General features: G+C 36.7%; 1 protein-coding gene across 1 annotated transcript; it reads right to left on the bottom strand.

Moving 5' to 3' along the window:
- Nucleotides 1–262: 262 nt before the first annotated feature.
- Nucleotides 263–11,984, bottom strand: SPCS3 (signal peptidase complex subunit 3). The gene is made up of 5 exons (XM_088793160.1): nt 11,704–11,984; nt 10,121–10,194; nt 8,118–8,194; nt 4,823–4,938; nt 263–3,897 (listed from the first exon to the last, which is right to left on the bottom strand). The coding sequence occupies exons 1-5, from the start codon at nt 11,844–11,846 to the stop codon at nt 3,765–3,767; spliced, it is 543 nt and encodes a 180-aa protein (XP_088649286.1). The 5' UTR covers nt 11,847–11,984; the 3' UTR covers nt 263–3,764.
- Between the last annotated feature and the right edge of the window lie 7,416 nt (nt 11,985–19,400).

Genomic DNA, 19,400 nt, shown 5'->3' with positions numbered 1-19,400 from the left:
GTGTTATGTTCAAGTAAAGCAATTTATACATCAATCTTCCTTCCCAACTAGTCACTATTCCTTGGCTCTCTTGCCAAAAGCCTGGGACTGGGAGAACACCAGACACAGTGAGCAGTGCGGGCATAGCACTTGCCTGGATGGGCAGAACAATCAGGCTTCAGTCAGATCTAACACCAGGAGCTCAAGAATGAAAATGGCGGCATTATGAAGGAAGAGAATGGTAACTGACCCCATAGTTTGGTCACATTAGAAAGACAATGACTTCATTCATCATCAATATTTATTGGGCGCTGACCAGGTGTGCAAGGCACTATGCTAGACGCTGGGGAAGATACAAAGAGAAATCCCACAAGACTGCCCTCAGAGAGCTTACAGTCTACTATAGGAGCATACCGTCTCTGGAGAGAGAATTTAGATGTAATTAAGCTCCCTCCACCAACCCCACAAAAAAAAAAAAGAGAGAAAGAAAAGTGAAAGGAACAGAAAAAAACAAACTGAAGTTTACTAGACTTGGTTTCATCCCTTTTAGTTCAGCAGCTTCACACAAAAAGCATAAATCTGGAAATCTTCAAAAATGCATACTTTTACTCATGAACAAAATTCATTTTCTTTAGAAAAATGCTATTTATTGCAATTAAGAAAATCCTCAAACATATCTTCAGTGTTTTCATGAATTTTTCTCATGAATCTGTATTTGCAAGTAAACAATTTTCCAAATTGCATCAAAACATGCAACCACTTTTTGAAACAGATCTCCTTAAATCACTGGCAGTCACATAAATGTACACAGGCTCTGCTAAAAGCAAGGAAAGGTTCTGAAATGGACAGATGTTTGTTTGCTACCAAAGTTCATAGCTTATGGTTTCCCCCCCATAATTAACCCCTTTCATGTCAAATTCAAAGTATTATAAAATAATACCTCCATTAACCTATACCCCAAAGATCCAAAGCTTAAGAGCGCTAAGCTTTAGATAGAACACTGAAAAAAAAGAGTTCATTATAACCTTAAAGCCCATCTCTTAGTGCTATTACTAGGCTGGCCAGACCCACCAAAGAACTATAAAATAATTCCAAGAAAGGAAATTCAAAGTAACCCATTGTGTCTTACAGCCCAAAGAATTTATAAAGTTTTCTATTATTTTCCTTTAAGCATAAAGAAACCAAATGTAATCAACTGGGGGAATAAAAAACACTGATATAGCTACTTGTTTAGATAAAACTGCTAGTAAAGGGGGTTATGTAAGCACTACATGTCAAAATTAACTCCTCTCTGACCATAATGACTTTAGATAAGTGTCCTGCAACTGTTCTCTTTTCCCAGTATCACCTGTGGGCTCAAATATTTCTAATCATACTTAGGTTTTTATAAGTCTGAAGCCCTGGGTCTTGGCAGCAATTTATAAGACTTTTTTAAAATAGTGACGCTAAGGGAGATGATATGGTTAGCAAACTGAACACAAGTCCATTTTTTTTTTTAATGAAGAATCATGGAAAACTAACAAAGCTGTGCACACCCAAAAACGAGTTCCCGTGATGCAGGTTTCTTATTCCCATGCTGGAGCAATTCCTGTCCTGAGCAGCCTGCCTTGGTTAACGAGAAGCAAAAGACTATTCATTGTGCTAGTTGGGCCTAGTAGAATCCTTGTCCTCACCAAACCCCCAAAACGTGGGTGGGCTTGTCAAATAAACTATAACTCAAGTAAAGGTCAATATTCATCCCCACCAAATCAACAGCTTCCCTCATCACAGAGGTATAATGAACTATTAAACCAGTACCAGCTCCAGTTCAGACTGCAGGACTACGGTGCCTGCCTTCCTTCCTTATGAGAGCACACCCAGTTTTTAAGCTTTCACACCTACAAATTTTAGGTTTGCAGGTCTATTTTGTACAAACCACATAAGTAATTTTTGGGTATAAAACCTAATAGAACTAAAGTCAGATCAATATGAATTACATGTTAGCCTTTCAATCATCTTCCTGTCTTCACATTACTGAGGGGCTTTTCTCTTCAATCTCTCTGCTGAACAAATACAACAAATTGTATAGACTTGTGTGGTGTCAAAGAACCACTATTTAACTAGTCCCACTCTGTCTTTTTACACATAAAGAAACTGAGACCCTGAAAAGTTTAATGAAAAAGCTGGGAGCCAAACCCGTCTAGTATTCATGACACCGCTAACCTCTCCTATGAACACGTTCCTACATACAATAGCTGTTAAAACTAATGAAATTAAATGATGATGTATTTCATGAGATAAACAAATAACTATTAGCTATTAATTTAAACTGTTCTTAGAAAATATTAGCCCTTTTGGTTACTGCTCATAGCGTAACTACAGTGTTTGGTATTGCTTTTGAGGGTAATTGATTCATAGTTGCTTCCTTTGAGGATGTTTATTTGCCCACTCTAGGAAAAGGTCATGTTAAATACTACCATATGGTGAACTATATATCATCTATTTAATCTCTAAATTATTTTTCCATCAGATTCTTGTACTTGTAACATAAGTAAAATTTATGCAGAGAACGAAGTGAGGTATTACCTCTATAAAGGTATCGGTAGCTTGGGAATTAGTCACATCCGTGCAGGATGGAATCCTCTTCTAGGAGTGGTAGAAACGGTGTCCAAGGTAACAAAAAATATGATGAAAATTATATGTGAATTTTGATTAGTCTGTAATCTGAGGTATAGAAGAAAAGATAAGCTTAAAGAATCACATCTGAGTTCAGACTCCCTTGCTAGCTATGTAACCTTCAAGCAATTCAATAAACGTCTGGGTTTCAGTTTCTTCATCAGCAAAGAGCTAACATTCTTCATCTGCAAAGAGCTAACATTTGCACTACTTACCTCATTAGATTATTGAAGATAACGTACAGTAAAACACATGAGTGCTTGGAAATGGAAAAGCACACCATCAAATAGATTATTACCCCAATTACTAACATGTGGACCTACTGAAAATTTTAAATAATTACCACTCAGTGGCACTAGGCATGCTCACTAGAACAAACAACTCAGAGGGGAAACCATGCAACATTTCAGCTATCAATGGCAATGCTAAAAAATCACACAAATATGTAACACAAAGGAACGTTTTTAGAGAAAGCACTGAAAGACACACATTTGGTTGACTTAAGAACTTTAAAATGAGTTAGATTTACAGCATATAAAGAGGTATTTAGTCTTTAAGTGGAGAAAGCTGCTAGTCACCTGTAAGAAAAACAAGCATTACGGGCATTCCTAAGACAAATGGAATACAATTCCATCACTTTTGGCTGTTGTGTAATCCAGTTTTCTCACAAATAACTATATTAATGTTTCCAATAATCAGACACACCCTAAAAGAGACAAAAGAGAATGTCTACCTGTAAGTCACATCCACTGGGAACCTGCGTGAATGCAAGGCATACAACAAAGTTCTTTTAATTCCACAGGCACCTAAACATGTTAGATGCCCTTCATGCTCACTTCATATTCCATTAAGAATAATGGAAATACAGGGAATACTTTAAATTTAAATATTTCACAAATCCTTATTATGTAGTTTTCTTATTGTTATAATACTCCACTCTGGTGGCCTTTTTTGTTTGATTGCAAAATTAAGCTGAAGTAGCACATTAACCTTTCCCTTCAAATATGCCTTTGGATGTTAGTTCTTATACAAAAAAAAAAAATTAAGTTAACCAAAAACAAATGAAGACGCAAGGGAAGAGATGAGATATGATTACGTATAAAAATATGCTGTTTCAAATTCAGAATAATTTAATAACTCTTCGTTATTTCATATGTATCTGGAAATGGAACAGATACATGTCCTGATCCTGTCACAAGAGGTAGAATTCCAGCATTTGGTACAACATTCCAAGATAGGGTTAAAGTGACATTCCTGTTTCCCCTATAAAAAGATATAAAAACAGATGTCAGCAGAAACATTTGTGGTTCAATAAAAACATTTTAATTAAAGCACTGGGGTGTCAAACACTTTATTTATAATCAGCTAATCTAATTTAGAAACAAAAGTTTTCTCAAGTCTTTTAAAACCCCAAAACAATGGGAAAACACCAGCATTATATCTGCAGGCATCCCATAATGACATACCTAAGCTCACTCACAATTATTAGAGCTATCATCCAAAAGCTTAAATGAGTAAAACAGAATATAAAAAGAGATTTGAGCTGGAAATCAGAAGACAATTGTTTGAACCCTAATTCTATCATTATCTAGATGAGCAAAACTGGACAAATCAAAACTTCTCATGGTCTGAAATTTTTCATCTGTAAAACCAGAGATTTGGTTAAAATAACTCTCTCCCAAAATCCTTCCCAATGTTTACTCACAGAGCAGAAGAGCTAAAAATGACCCAAAATATCAAGAACTCTTAATTCCTTCATGTTGTATAAAACGGAAACTGAGGTTCAGAGAGGTTAAGAGAACTGAATCTAGAAACCTCAGTATCAACTAGGTCAATGCACTATTCCCTCATGAAGGTTTCCCTGGCAAGTTGCTCTCCCATCTCAAAGGGAGCCCTTAGGAATCACAGTCCTGCTTCCATCTGGGCAAGCCCAGGCTCCCTGTGTACTTAAGAGCAGAGGCTTTAAGAGTTTGGCTATTACATTTCACATACTACAAGAACTTAGCACTTATCTTAGATCCCAGTTTGTATGGCAGTATTTCTACCCCATTTCCCAGTTCAGATTGCTATATATACACTTTGCTTCTCTCTCAACTTGCTTTTTTACCCTCTAATATTTTTCTTTAAAAATATATTTTTTTCCTCTTCACATTTCATTAAATGTAAAAAATAACAAAGAATTGCTCACTTGAGACCATTTCCATCGTCAAAGAAAAAATATTTTGTTTTCATATCTTTCAACAGCAGCTTCGGATTATCACCTCTCAGAACAATCTTGTCCCAAAGGACAACTTGGTTCAGAGCCTACATAAAATGAAAATTAATCAGATTAACTAATCAGAAATAGCAACTTTGTCACTTCAAATTAGAAGTATTGGTAAGCAAATAGTTTAATTTATATCAATGAAGCCAACTTTGAAGGGACTGCTAAAATCTTCAAGCATACAAAACGTAACAAGTGGACAAATATAAGAAGGGGTCAAACTTTTCTTGGACAAAAAAAAAGGATTTCCCTAAAGGAAATCATTCATTTTGCTAGGGCAACTGTTTTATTCAGAGTTCTCAAAGCTTAATAGGAGGTTTTAGATCTATGTGCTCTCCAGAATGAGGTCCTTGGAAAAACAGAAGGGACTAGAATCCCTGGAAAGAAAGCATTCTTTTAAATCACTTTTCCCTGTAAAGTTGAGACCCTCTAACTCAGTAAGGACCCTGTAATGGAGCCAGGGACACAGTTCCAGCACACTGTTAACAAAGGTCACTACTGCCAAATTATGTCACAATTTACGTATCACCAATGTTTTTAAATTACTAAGGAATCACTAAAGAAATGAAGCCTCTTAATATTTTTTTCTTTACATTAAAATATAACATAGGCACATCATTGTTTTATTATGGCAAAATTCTACAAGCCAGACAACTCTTTTAAGCCACTATTTTGACATATCATAATTCTATTTGGAAATTTTGGGACATAAAATGGAGACAAAATACATTTGTGATCACTAATAAATCCCAAGAACTGTGTTCTTATTAAGCTATCATCCATTAGATTGTGAAGTCAATTGCTCAGCATGTGGTGACTGCAGTGACTAAAAAGAAACATGGAACAGTTATTTCTAAGAGTATTCAAATCATCACCTTAAAGAATCTTTCTAACATTAAACAGAAACATAACAGAGCAACACAGAATCAAAGATATGCCAGTGAAACGACTTTTTATGTATATTTATTCATTCACCAAAGCAATAAATAGTCTGTCATTCCAAACTGTATTAACTTACTAGTCATGCTGGGGTAAACCAGAATTATGAATATAATTTAGATATATGTCAACAAGGTGACAAATATTTATTTGGATGATTTGTTGAGACTCATAGAATAATGTATGTGTTGTGTTTACAGTTGTTACTCTTATCTTCAGAACAGTTTTTTCTAACTGTTACGTTTAACACTTGATTCTTGAGGGCAGGGAGCAAAACTTATTCAACCCAATATTTCCAGGGCCTAACAAAGTATCTGGCATAAAAGACATGCTCAAAATAAAAGTAATATATAATGAACTGAAGTGCTAAAAAGTCCAGTAAACTAAAAAAGCCAATCAACAGATAAAGCTGATTAATCTGTCATTCCTTGAAAATGAATACTGTTCAAATAAAATACAGTTGATTAATCTCTAACTATAAATTACCTCCAGTGTATGCTGATAGCAAACATAAGGGTAACTCAGGTAAAACAACACAGAAGCACATTTTAACTCATTTTCACCTTTGTATTTTAATTCACATCTCAGAATCATTCACTTTACACTTTTAGGATTTAAGGTTTCTGTTTTAGCAATAATCTAACACAAATATCTCAACTCTTACTCTATCTGCAACAAAAGCTCTAAATCAGACTGGACTAATAAATTTCTATCACAAACTAATGGTGTTTTAACATTTTAATCTAATATAAAACTTCTAATTATAAAACTTCTGATAAACTCTAATTTATAATTTAAAAGGCTACTTAAATTGGTGAACCCCATACAACTCCAAAACAAAGTATTTCTCAATAAGATATTAATTAATTTATATGTATGGCTTAATAAGACTATCAAAACAGCTCATAACACATTAAAATACAAATATTTAGATGGATTTTAAAATGATCTCAGAGATGATTCAAAAATGAGTTATCTTTACAGCTTTTGATTACATATCTGAGTAACAAGAATTATAAGCACAGGTCACAAGTTTTGTTGATTCAAATGTCTTGCTGTCTATCTCTGTAATCACAGCTGGAGAGAGAGAATATTTTAGCTTAAAGCGTACCAGTTGGGCAGCAATACTACCTCCCATCTCCTGTGACACTTGAAGTTCAGCAATGTCCTTTCTGATTTTATCACTGGATGTGGTCTCCAAAGGTTTTCAATCACAAATTATTTTGAATACAAACCCCAAAATATGTACCTTTATTCACAAATTATGTACATAATACACAATACTATTATCATTCGGTAATATAATCGATAGTGAACGTAAACGGGCATTTCAAGCAGTCTTCTTGACTAATGTTGAATTTTCTCAGCCAACTTATTAGATCTGTCTAGGTTCTCTGTGTTTTTAATTCTTTAATGTGGCTCAGCAGCTCAAAGGAGGACCAGACATATCAGCTCTGCCACTTTCCTGTTGTTTACATGTACTTGGACCATTAACATTATCTTCAATCTGTTTCTTTGCAGGAATCTCTTAAAGTCATTTTTCCACCTTGTGAGAATTAATTTATTAAAACTAGACAATATAACCCACTTAATTGGGCATACACTGCAAAGCTTTGTAAAATGCTGAATGTGAATAAACGAATAAATGTGTGTGTAGTAGTAGTAGCAGCAGCACAGCCAACCTTTTGTCCTACAGAATTCCTCTTCTTCCTCCAGAGTATCTGCATGTTTTAGAAGCATGTGACCATTGACTTACAGACTGAATATGCATGTCAGTCCATATAGCAAGTATTAGTAAAGTTAACTTCTTTCCCTTTTTATTTTAAATTGAGAAATATACAAATAGACTCGTGGTTTCCGGTATGGCACGTAGGAGTTTGGAAGTTGCCACTCCATCCTAACATCAAGTGAAAAGTTGAACAAACTCAAAAAGTGCAACTCTTCTTGGATCCATAACAGAATAAATAGTAGCTCTTAATTGTTTTCCTTATGTACCTATGAATTACCTTGCATGGGGTAATCCTCGAATACTCCTTGCATGGAGTATTACCTACCTCGAATATCCCATTCAAGAGACCACAATGTTACAGAAACAGACAGAAAAAAAAAAAAGACAGAGGCTACGAAAGGAGATAATGTTTTCTTAGTAGAGTCACCACTCCATAGGCTTGTGATTTTTTACTATTCAGGTCAGATATTTTGAATATATAAAATTTCTTTTTCCATAAAGGATGTCGTTTTACATATCTTCTAAAATATTCCTATATATGTATATACTTACATTATTTTTTGTTGAATATTCTGCTGATAAATAAAGAAACAACTGCTTAACATTCCAATCAAATATATTCTCTAGATGTAAACAAATTAAGGAATATATAAATGACAAAGCAGTACACAAGTTTAAAACAGATCTTAGTCATTCTTGATTATACACCGCAATACTAAAACAAAACAAAAAGAGGTGGCCCAGAAACATTTTGAGACACTAATTTAATAAAAACATGTAAGATATATATATTTTTAAATCTAGCTCATTCCAAAGTCAAAAAATACCAGTCAGAATATCAGCATCCTCCCCTGATCATCTAAGTACTCACAGCTGAGATACTTTGATTAATAAAAACAAAGAAATACAAAAATTTCTTATTCTGTAACATCAACTCACTAAATCTACAAGAGAGGATTTAATATTTCAAGCACGATTCCACTGGAGTTTTAAAGTATAACCAATCACCACAATTTAATGTAATGATATGCAAACATGAACTAGGCTCAAGTATCAAACCAAGTATAATAAATTGTACATGTTGCTTTTGAACACATGCCAGTAGAGAAAAATATCTCAATCCATGAAATACTTTGGTCGAATAATGCAGCTGAACACCAATTTGATTTCATCAGTTTACCAGAGTGAAAAAAAATCAGGATTAATTACAAGACTGGTGTCACTGAGAAATGAACTGAGTTAATATTTGGATTTTATTAAGCATTATATATAAATGGTTAAGTCATTTTATTGTATGTGTTTACATACCAATAGAAACACATTCAAGACATTCCGCTTTTAGATGTGTATCTAAGAATCACCACTTTAGAATTGAGAGGTCTAGGATAGCTCTTTATAAGAACAGGTACAATTTCAAGTTTTAGCAGCAACATTAAGAAAATCTGACTAAACTACAAATGATGAGACTGATTATACATAAATACAGTAGCTAAGGTATCAGAAATTTTCACTGTAATTCTCCAGACAAAGTTATTACTTTCACATTAGATCCAAATTGCCTCTTACCATATTGGAATAGACTTTTTTAATGACATGAAGACTTAAATGCAGACACAAAATTTAGCATAGGACTTTTCTGATGGTGTACTCTGTTTCCTAAAAAAAGTGCCTATAGAACTAATCTACTTCTAAACCCCGTAATTTATTTCTAAAAAATCAAGTTAAAAGTAATTCCATGGTAATAAAGAGACATATCAGGTAAATGCCCAAGGTATGATTTTCTTCAAATGTTCAGAAAGTTGCTTTACACAAGTTCAGAAAGTTCAACCTTCCTAACCAATTTTAAACCTGGGGTTTTAAAAAGACAGTGAGATGTGTCTAGAAATGGCAAGAAACAATGCTGTGAACATATTAATCTAAGACTCTAAAAGATTAAACTGCCCAAAATAATAAAGTTGTCAAAGTTGGAAATTCAAGATAAAGAGAAAATATTTAAATAATTCCCATTTTAAAGTAACTCTTAACTGTTACAATTTCTCTTATTAAAAAAGTATTTATAAAAAGAACTATAATGATAAAATGCTAATATGGCTTACCAATAATCATTTTGATAATGACCTTCCAAACTGTAACAGATGCAAATTCACTTTTTTAACATATGTTTCTGTCTGCTATCATAAAACATGAACATATTCTTTGGGATTGTACATGAAATAGTCTATCAAGGTAGGATGAACACTGGTAATGTTCTTCCTTCTTTAATCCAAAGAATCTAATTCTTACTGAAACATAGATTCAAACTATCTTGAAGTTTTTGATCTATATAAGGTTTCTGTAAAGAACTTTGGGGTGTGTTCACACAATAGCTCCTGAATTTACATGTAAGCTTTCTCCAAGTGTGAATGAGGGTTATGAATTTTACTGATGAAAACACAGGTCTAGAAATTTCCAAGGTTTGGTTGATAGTCATATTCATTGTCCACCAAATCAATAATCAACATGTATATCATTATGAAACTATAGAAAAAGCAATACAATATTTTCTTAAAGGATATCTGCAGTTATATCAAATGTAATGAATCCCAGATCACTTCTTTCTCTAGGTCCAGTGAAGTCTTCTACATTTTTTCTAGAAGTAAAATAAAAGTTTTACCATCCTGCAAACATAACAGCATACAAAATTCACATAACTCCCTAGATGAAGTGAAAGACAGGATCTAGTTGTATGCACAGGGGAAACAGCAATCCCACCAACAAGTGAAAACCAGAGAAACCTGTGTGTAAATAGAATAAACACTTTAATATAAAAACAGGTCTTCAGCTATCCTATACGTCAAAAGAATCGCTAACAAAACCTACCAGGAGATTAAAAACTGTAATAACTAAATATTTGATGCCAAGCAATTTGGTAGAATGGGTAGAAGCAAGTTACAGGTGACTACAAACTGGTGTGGAACACTAAGATAGTGACAACTGCTAGCCATTTATTGAGTGCTTACTGTGTGTCTCTGTCAGGTCCACTGTGTATTTTTCACAATTTTCTCAAACAATCCTCACAACAAACCTACGAGTTGGGTAGTACTTCCATTTTAAACAAAAGGAAACTAAGGCTCAGAATGGTAAGAAGCTTGCTCAAAATTAACAAAAGCTAACAGCTGGTTGGTGTTTACTATGCGCCAACCCTGCTAAACCCTCCGAGTTGACAGAAGCAGTGCTCATTTCCACTCCGGGTCTATTTTTTTTTTTTTTTAATCTGAAACACCCTAACCTAACGTCAACATAGCAAAAAAAAAAGGGGTGGGGGTGGGCATGAGCTATTATGACCGGCTTTTTGAGATTCTGACAAATAAAACTAAGGTTGAAGAAAGAGAAATTTGTTGGAAGATAGAATAAAGATATGAGAACAAGGAAAAAAAATGCTATATATCAAAGAAAAAAGTGCCAGGGAATAAAAATTATCAAGGGAAAAAATAGGCAACAGCGAATTGCCCATTTTCACTTCGGAAATTCTATTTTTGGCATTTTCGCAGCTTTATTCAAGCGGTTGGCTCTTAAAAAAAAAAAACACGCCGAATCTCTCTGTGCATCCTAACCGCTCTGCCAACTTCAAAGCAGCTCCAAGTATTTACTGCCTATTGGAGGAGGAAAGACAGAAAGGGAATGTCAAACAGGGCAAACTCTGGTTCTAAATGGCCCAACAGAGCGGCTGAGAGAACCGGCGGCACCTTAGCCAGGAAGCCGGCGGCCCGGGGGACTCCGCGCGGCCGGGGGCTCGGACACTGGGGGCCCAGCCAGGCGCGGCGGCGGCGCGGGCGTGCTGTTGTGTTGCTCCCTCATTGGCCGGGCGTGGGCGGAGGGAAGTGAGGAACAGGAAGGAAGCAGAGCCACTGACCTAAGGAACACTCAAAATTAAAATTTAAGAGCAAGCCCGGGAATTTGCGGCGGAGGGGTGGCAGTTGGAGGGGAAGCCGGGAAACCCCACGAGGTTCACCCGGACGTCTGCCCTAGAGGACACAAGCTGCCCAGGACCGAAGACCCGCGCGCGGCTGCCTGGCGTGGCGGCCCGCGCTCCGCCCCCACCCCGGCCCGGCCCAGTCCATGTGCCCTGCCCCACCGGCCGGGCCTGAGCCACACTCACAGCATGATCCGCGAGACGTGCAGCCGCACCGGGACGCTCCTGTCTTTGAAGGCAGTAGTGATGAAGCAGCCGAAGGTGAGCGCCGCCATCACGCTCAACGAGAAGGCGAACAGCGAGTTCGCCCGAGACAACACCGTGTTCATCGCGGCCGTGACCCTCGAGCCCTATTCCACACGCAAGCCCAGAGCCCCTTTCCGGCCACGGACCCGCTCCTAGCGATCCGCGCCGCCTGCGCTGCGCGCGTTCCGGGGGGCGCGCGCCGCCGCGGCCCCGCCTCCTTTCCGGTCCTCCGACGCGGGCGAGCGCGCGCGCACCCGCCTCCCGGACACACCCACCAGGCGGCGGGAACGCGCCGAAAGGCGAATACTGAGTCGCTCGCGGGCCCGCCTCTCCTTCCGCCACCAATCAGCGACGAGCAGAGGAGGAGCGGAGTTTCGCCACGGAAGACCGGTGTCTTCTGTCCTTTCCTTCCCTCCTCAGGCTGCTTGGCTCACTTACCCTCCCTTCCCGGTGTGTGCGTTAGGTGGTCCTTCTTGGACTGCAGCTTCGTAATTGCTTGTTTCATTAATTTGAAGTTAAAACCAGCAGCAAAGCAAGGTAATTTGGAGTGTATTCTGACGTATCGCGTTTGGAAGCAGCACTTTACAAAACGCCGGGTCTTCCCTTTTATCAGATTGGTCAAAGTTAGAACTTAAGCTTTTTGGGAGGATGTGGGGAGAGGGAAAAAGAAGAGAGGCCTCCCGCGTCCCTAAAAAGCAGTCCGCTTTACTTTCCACGTCCAACCCGAGTCCACTTCCTATTAATACTTTGCATTCCCACAGCAGGGGAGGCAAAAAGCTAAAGGCAAAAAGCTAAAACAGCGTCCTAGAGCTGTTTTAGACGATAAGGGTTGATGCTATCAGTTCTAATATTTTAACATGGTATTTCCTATCAGCAACAGGATGACCTTTTGGGTTCTTAAGATCAAAGGCGACAAATGGCTATGGAATTGCTATACAGCACAATGTGCTTCAGGGTTCAGATTGTGCTAGTCCCTGACTCTAAATATACCGTCTGCCAACACTTTTGTTCCTTTCACAGCTAGAGATTTTGTAATTATAAAAATGGGATTCAAAGGGTACATAACCTCAAATTATTTATTTTTACATTTTGCATCCATAAACCAAAAGAGGTTTACACCTGCCCTAGAATACGATAGGTGCAAACCAGAAAATGATGGTCTGACCCTGATGCTGGCTTATATTGTCCATTGTTGAGCTCTTTCTTCTTTGCTTTATTCATTAACATTCAATTAATTTCGTACAGTCACACAGTAGGGTTATTACTGAGTGCCTACTGTGTGCCAGTTTCAGCTTTGAGAGTACAGCACTAATAAGGGAACGTCCCTGCTAAATCGGAATAGAGCCAATTAATGAAAATGGAGAGACCCTCAGTTGAGTTTAAAACCTAAGCTTTTATCTTCCAGACAGCCACAATTTATTCAATAAAGCAATTATTTATTGAATGCCTACTGTGTTGCAAATGATACAGAGGTATATACTAATCACTTTATAACCTCATGAATCTTATAATCTCGTAGAGTCAATAAAATAAAAACAAATCTGAAGCATAAAATATAAATACCAAGGAAGTTAGAGAGTGTTGTGGACTCAAAAGGAGCAAGAATTCACATCTGTGGTGATGTGGGGCAAAGCAGTGTCTGTAAAATAGTATTTAACACAATGCCTAAACAGCAGTGTTAGGTATTCTTATTATAGGATGACTTAGAGAAGGGACGATTATTGTTACAGAAATAACAATACTCCAGGAAGAGTATTCCAAAAGATATAGTATGGATTCCCAGTAGTCTGGTTGAGCTAAACAATGTATTTATAAAAATTAGGCAGAAATAAGTTTGGAAAGGTAAATTAAGGGCCTACTGTAGAAAACCACACCAAAGAGTTGGGACTTTATATCACAAGAAATTACATATTAAAAAAGTAGCGTCAATAAACTGGCAGGCTTTTATAAATTATATGTAGAGAGTAAGCCACAGAATGAGAAGAGTGGGACAGAAAAATGGAAGACTGATAGTAACATTTCAGGATACAAAATCTATGTGATTTAGCAACTGCTTAGATATGGCTGGGATCCGCAAAATATGGAGGAAAGTAAATTGTGAAAGCACAAATGAAGTTAATATTATGACACAATGGTTTTGAACTAGAGTGACTGGAAGTGCCAAAAACACATGTAAGTCCATGAAAGGAGCAGGGCAGGGAATTTTCTTATTCTGTTGTATTTCTCCAATTGTTCATTTGGATTTTCTAGATATGTAATCATATAATGTACATTGCAGAACATTTTGCCATTTTCTTTCTAGTTCTTACATTTCTAATTATTTTCTTTTGTCCATTGCAGTGTTCAACATTTTTAACATAATGCTCAATAATGGAGATAACGGGCATCCTTTACTTGTTCCTGAATTTAACAGGAAATTTCCTTTCATTTCTACACCAGATATGATGCTGGCTTTGAGGCATGTGTGTGTGTGTGTGTGTGTGTGTGTGTGTGTGTGTGTGTGTTTACATGTATCTATATCTCTGTATTTCATATTGATATCAAGGAAGTATCCATTAATTCCTATTTTATTGAGAGTATTTTTTAACATGAATGTCAAATTATTTTGAAGTGCATGTTCTGTATCTTTGTAGGTGATTATATGACTTTTCTCCATAGCCTTAATGCTGTAGACTGAATTAATGTGTTAAAATCCTAACTTCCGATGTGGTGGTATTAAGAGATGGAGCCTTTGGGAGGTGATCAGGTCATGGAGGGGAAGCCGTCAAGAATGAGATGAGTGCCCTTATTAAAAACCTGGGAGAACTCCTTTACTTCATGTGAGGACATAGTGAGAAACAGCCTGTCTACGAACCAGGAAGCCAGCTCACACCAGACACTGAATCTATGAGGTCGGACAATTAAGTTTGCAAACTTGTTGTAATAATGTTGCTAACGTTTTCTGATATCAGAGGGATTATTCATTATGAATTTGTACCAACTGGACAGGCAGTTAACCAAGTTTACTCTTTGGAAATGCTGAAAAGGCTGCGTGAAAAAGTTAGACAACCTGAACTTTTCGCCAACAATTTATGCCTCTTGGATCATGACAATGCACCAGCTCACATAGCACTGTCTGTGAGGCAGTTTTTAGCCAGTAAACAAATAACTATTGGAACACCCTTCCTACTCACCTGATCTGGCCCCCAATGACTTCTTTCTTTATCCGAAGAGAAAGGAAATATTGAAAGGAAGACATTTTGATGACATTCAGGACATCAAGGGTAATATGACGATAGCTCTGATGGCCATTCCAGAAAAAGAGTTCCAAAATTGCTTTGAAGTGTGGATGAGGTGCTGGCGTTGTGCATAGCTTCCCAAGTGAGTACTGGGAAGGTAACCGCAGTGATATTCAGCAATGAGGTATTGTAGCACTTTTTCTAGGATGAGTTCGCAAACTTAATTGTCTGCCAACATCCTAGCAACTTGATCTTGGACTTCTGAGCCTCCAGAACAGTGAGAAAAAAATTTCTGTTGTTTGTAAGTCACCCAATCTACAGTAGTTTATTATAGCAGCCCAAAGGGACTAAGAGGCTCTATTAATGTGATGGATTATATGAATGGATTTCCTAATATTGAACCATTGTGCCTTCCTGGAATAAACTCTACTTGGTCATGATAAATTAATTTTTAATATGCTCTTGGGCTTTCTTTGCTAATTGTTCTTTTAGGTTTTTGTCATAAATATTCATAAGTGAAATTGATTTTTCATTTTGGGTCGTAATATACTCAAATTAGAAAGTGAATTTGTAAGTTCTCTCCTTTTTTCTATTCACTGGATATTTTAAGTAGCATTTGGATTATCTGATCTTTAAAATCTGGTAGAAATTCCCATGAGATGCCATTCTTCTATTTTAATGCTAATTAATTTTCAATTCTAATTACATATGTTTGTGCTTTCTCCCTTTTTTCTCTGTTATTTTAATTAGTATTTTTTCTTTGTTGATTTTTTTCAAAGAACTGTCTTTTATATTTCCTAAGTAATTCCACAGCTGTTTGTTTTCTTATTCATTAATTCTTTAAATACTATCAAATTTATTTTCATTCTGCTTTCCTTTAGGATTTATATATTTAGTTTTAGGAATTTTATATTTAATTGATATATTTTCATTTTTATTGTTATGATAACTGCTTTATCTGTATCCTAAAATTTCTGATATGTTGTGTTTAAATTTCATATTTCTCCTTTGAGAAGTGTGCATGCGTGAGTATGTGTGTGTGAAATTTCCAGGAGGAATGACCTATTTCCTTTTGATTATTTTAAATTAATGTCTGATTTTATTTCATGTAGGCAGAGAATGCTGTTTGTATTATTTCTATTCTTTGGATTATTGAAACCTTCTCTGTGGCCTGAAATGTTACTTTTGTGAATATTCAATGTGCTCTTGAAAAGGTGATGTATTTTCTATTAGTGGTGTACAGAGTTTGACATAAATCTATGAGATCTACCTTATGATGTTACATCTTGTATACCCTTATTAATTATTAATTATCTTGATTTTGTTGGATGGAGGGAGATGTATTAAAGTCTCCAAATTATGTGTTTTTGTGTTTCTCCTCTCATCTTTATAGTTTCTGCTTTATAAAATTTGTTGTGTAACTGTTATATCTTTATTATAATGGTAGTCTTTAGCATTATACAATATTCTTCTTTCACTCTTAATGGTTTTTCAGGCAAATTCTAGACTGTCAAATACCAAGATCGCACAGAAGGAAACTGAGGCTGTTATTTATCTAAAGTATTACTATAGACCTCAAATTAAAATTTAGCACTTTTTTGCTAAATATCTTCTACTCTTCGATAATTTCTACTCAGAGCCTAATGGCAGTAGTGAGAGGAGCACTTGGAGTGCTTTGTCTGCACTTGAATAAACAGGAAGTAGTCAACCGGGGAAGACATGCTTAGTTATTTTTTTGAAAAAGTAGGAAGAACCATAGATAAATATTAAGTTTGTGTCTTATCTGCAAACAATTATTCTTCAGGAATATTCAGCTAAGAAAAAGGAAGAGGAGTAAATTATTTTATGAGGAAATATCTTAAGTAGATCTGTGTGCACATAGACAGTTAAGTGGTAGAAAAAGGAGATAAACCTAAAGTGACAAGCACTGCAATCAAGTATGTTCTTTTTAGGCGTATCTAAAGTGTCCATGAAGCACCAAGCTACCTAAGGAAGTTGCTGCAATGGAGTATGTTATAGGCCTGAGACACTGAGAACTCCAATTGAAAACGTTTTTCAGAAAGAGACTATAAATTATATTGTTCGTCATGGAGGGTCATACATTTTTCTCTTTCAATGTCTAGGACAGAAACTTGCACATAGTAGATGCTAAAAAAATTCTAATTGAGTTGCAATACCCGGAATCCATAGACTATGATAATTTTGATGAAATTTCCGTGGAAAAAAATGCATGTCATACACAAGTAATAAGCATTTAAAGTGTAAATTGATAAAATGATGTAAAGTGCAAAGCTAAATTGGCTATATAGGCCAAGGACAAATTATAGAAGACTTGATGCCACGCTAATAACTTTGAACATCATCCAAGAGACAATGGCAACCTTTGATGATTTTAGATCAGTTGACTATAAAGACCATATGGGCTCCAGGTATATAAGTAATGTCTTAGAGAAGGATGAGACTGCCAACTGGTAGACCAGGTGAGAGATTATTGCAGTAGTTCAGATGTGAGATCATGAGTGTGTGAATCAAGGTCATGGGAGTGCAAATGAAGTGAAAGAGCACACACATCTATGGATCCCCCATGATTTCATTTATAGCCACCAGTCCACTGACTTTGGCCCATCTGTATGCAGTGGCTCACTGCACCTAAACCATTTGTAGAAACAATGTGGTTTATTACAAATACCTGCTTTTCTTCTCGGACTCTGGAATTTTGGTATATGCTAGGCAGAGGGTGTCTACGTGACCCTCCCCAAGTAAAATCCCTGGGCACTGAGTCTCTAATGCTTCCCTGGCTGATAACACCTCTCATGTCTTGACACAATCCATTGCTGGAGGAATTAAGCATGTCTTGGGTGACTCCACCAGGAGAAGAGTCTTGGAAGCTTGAGGCTGGTTTCCTTCAGATTTCTTCCCACGTGTGTTTTCCCTTTGCAGATTGTGTTTTGTAATCCTTTCACTGTAATAAACCCTGACTGTGAGTATGACTCTATACTGAGTCCTATGAGTCCAGGCAAATCAACAAACCTGAGGTGGTCCTTGGGAAACCCTGACACAAGGATTATCTCCCATTTCATAAATTTTCATATTTAGAATGTTCTTAAGGATTTATACCAAATCCCAAGGAAACTTAGCTCCATTCTGTTCTGTAAGGGAGGGAGGAGTATGTTTTTATCCTAAGTCCTATTAATGCACTCAATTTTTTGCTCAGGTGCTAACTGCTCACACATTTTGCCCTATTACACCTTGTATTTATTCCACTTGGCCTTCATATTCCTTCCCTTTGCCTCTCTGTTCCCAGTGCCTGCCTCAGGCCCTACTTGTCATGTTAACTCATGTGGATACATTTCTCTAGGTTCTTGACCTTGAGTTACCTGTCAGTATTGATTTTCAGTCTTCTGCTTCCACACACAACCACAGCATTGGATGGGAGGTGCTTTCATTGCTTGTTCATTATCATTGAGCCACTCTGTGGCTTTATAAGATCCTCTGACCTCCCTGTAAGGGGAACGAATCAGGCAAAGTCCATTATTTCAGTCAAGTATATTCTGTGTGTGAACCTATTGCCACTTTCATGTTTCTTATTTACATATGTAAGGCTGAAAAGAACTTAAAATCAATATATGACAGAGAAGGTTAGAAACAGCTGAGTGATACCTAAAATTACTGTTTTCTTCTGAGATTTTTTTTTTTTTAACTACTGGAAATATCTAAAAGGTTAAAAACCATGTGTCATTTCGTGTATGTCAAAAGTGTATGATATTCTAGGAGAAAGTGGAAAAGCAAAGGACTTCTGACTTGGCATAAGATATGTAACAGATGCCAAGAAAATGATCTTGCATGTGCACTGATTTTACCATAAAGGCTGGAAAGACACAGCACCCCAAGAATATTCTGAGGAAAGTTGTGAGTCAGGCACCAGTCAGCGTACGAGATCTGAGTTATACATGAACCCCCCCAGGTGTCTTTCTACATTTACGTTGCCCATTTGTATGAAGCATGTTTCACTATAAATACCATATTTAGCAGTTGGTAATTTTTGTGACAACTTTCCTGGGAAAGACCCCAAGTGATTCCACTACCAAGTGATTCTTGACACAAAGCTCCCTAGAAGAAAGCAGTGAACAGATTGTCTTCTTTTTTCAAACAGATAAAGACAAAGCAAAACTTCAGTCGGTCTACAAACTACATTTCTTCACTTTCTATCTTCGCTGAGCCTTTGAATATAGATGTGGACATGGAGAGGGCCGTACATGATATTTGTGCTTCCCTTTGTTTCAACAGCTTAAAGTAAACTTATAATTCTCCTACCTAGTCTAGAATCAGAGTTTTTAAGGTATCAATTATTTCTCATGTGTCTAACATCTTTTAAAAGTTATTTAAATGTTTGGGGAGATAATTGCTAGAGTAAAACCT

The sequence above is a fragment of the Rhinolophus sinicus genome, chromosome 16 (genome assembly GCF_057876585.1).
Source record: "Rhinolophus sinicus isolate RSI-liver-muscle chromosome 16, RSI-T2T, whole genome shotgun sequence".
Taxonomy (NCBI): domain Eukaryota; kingdom Metazoa; phylum Chordata; class Mammalia; order Chiroptera; family Rhinolophidae; genus Rhinolophus; species Rhinolophus sinicus.
This window is presented reverse-complemented; position numbering and strand designations above follow the sequence as displayed.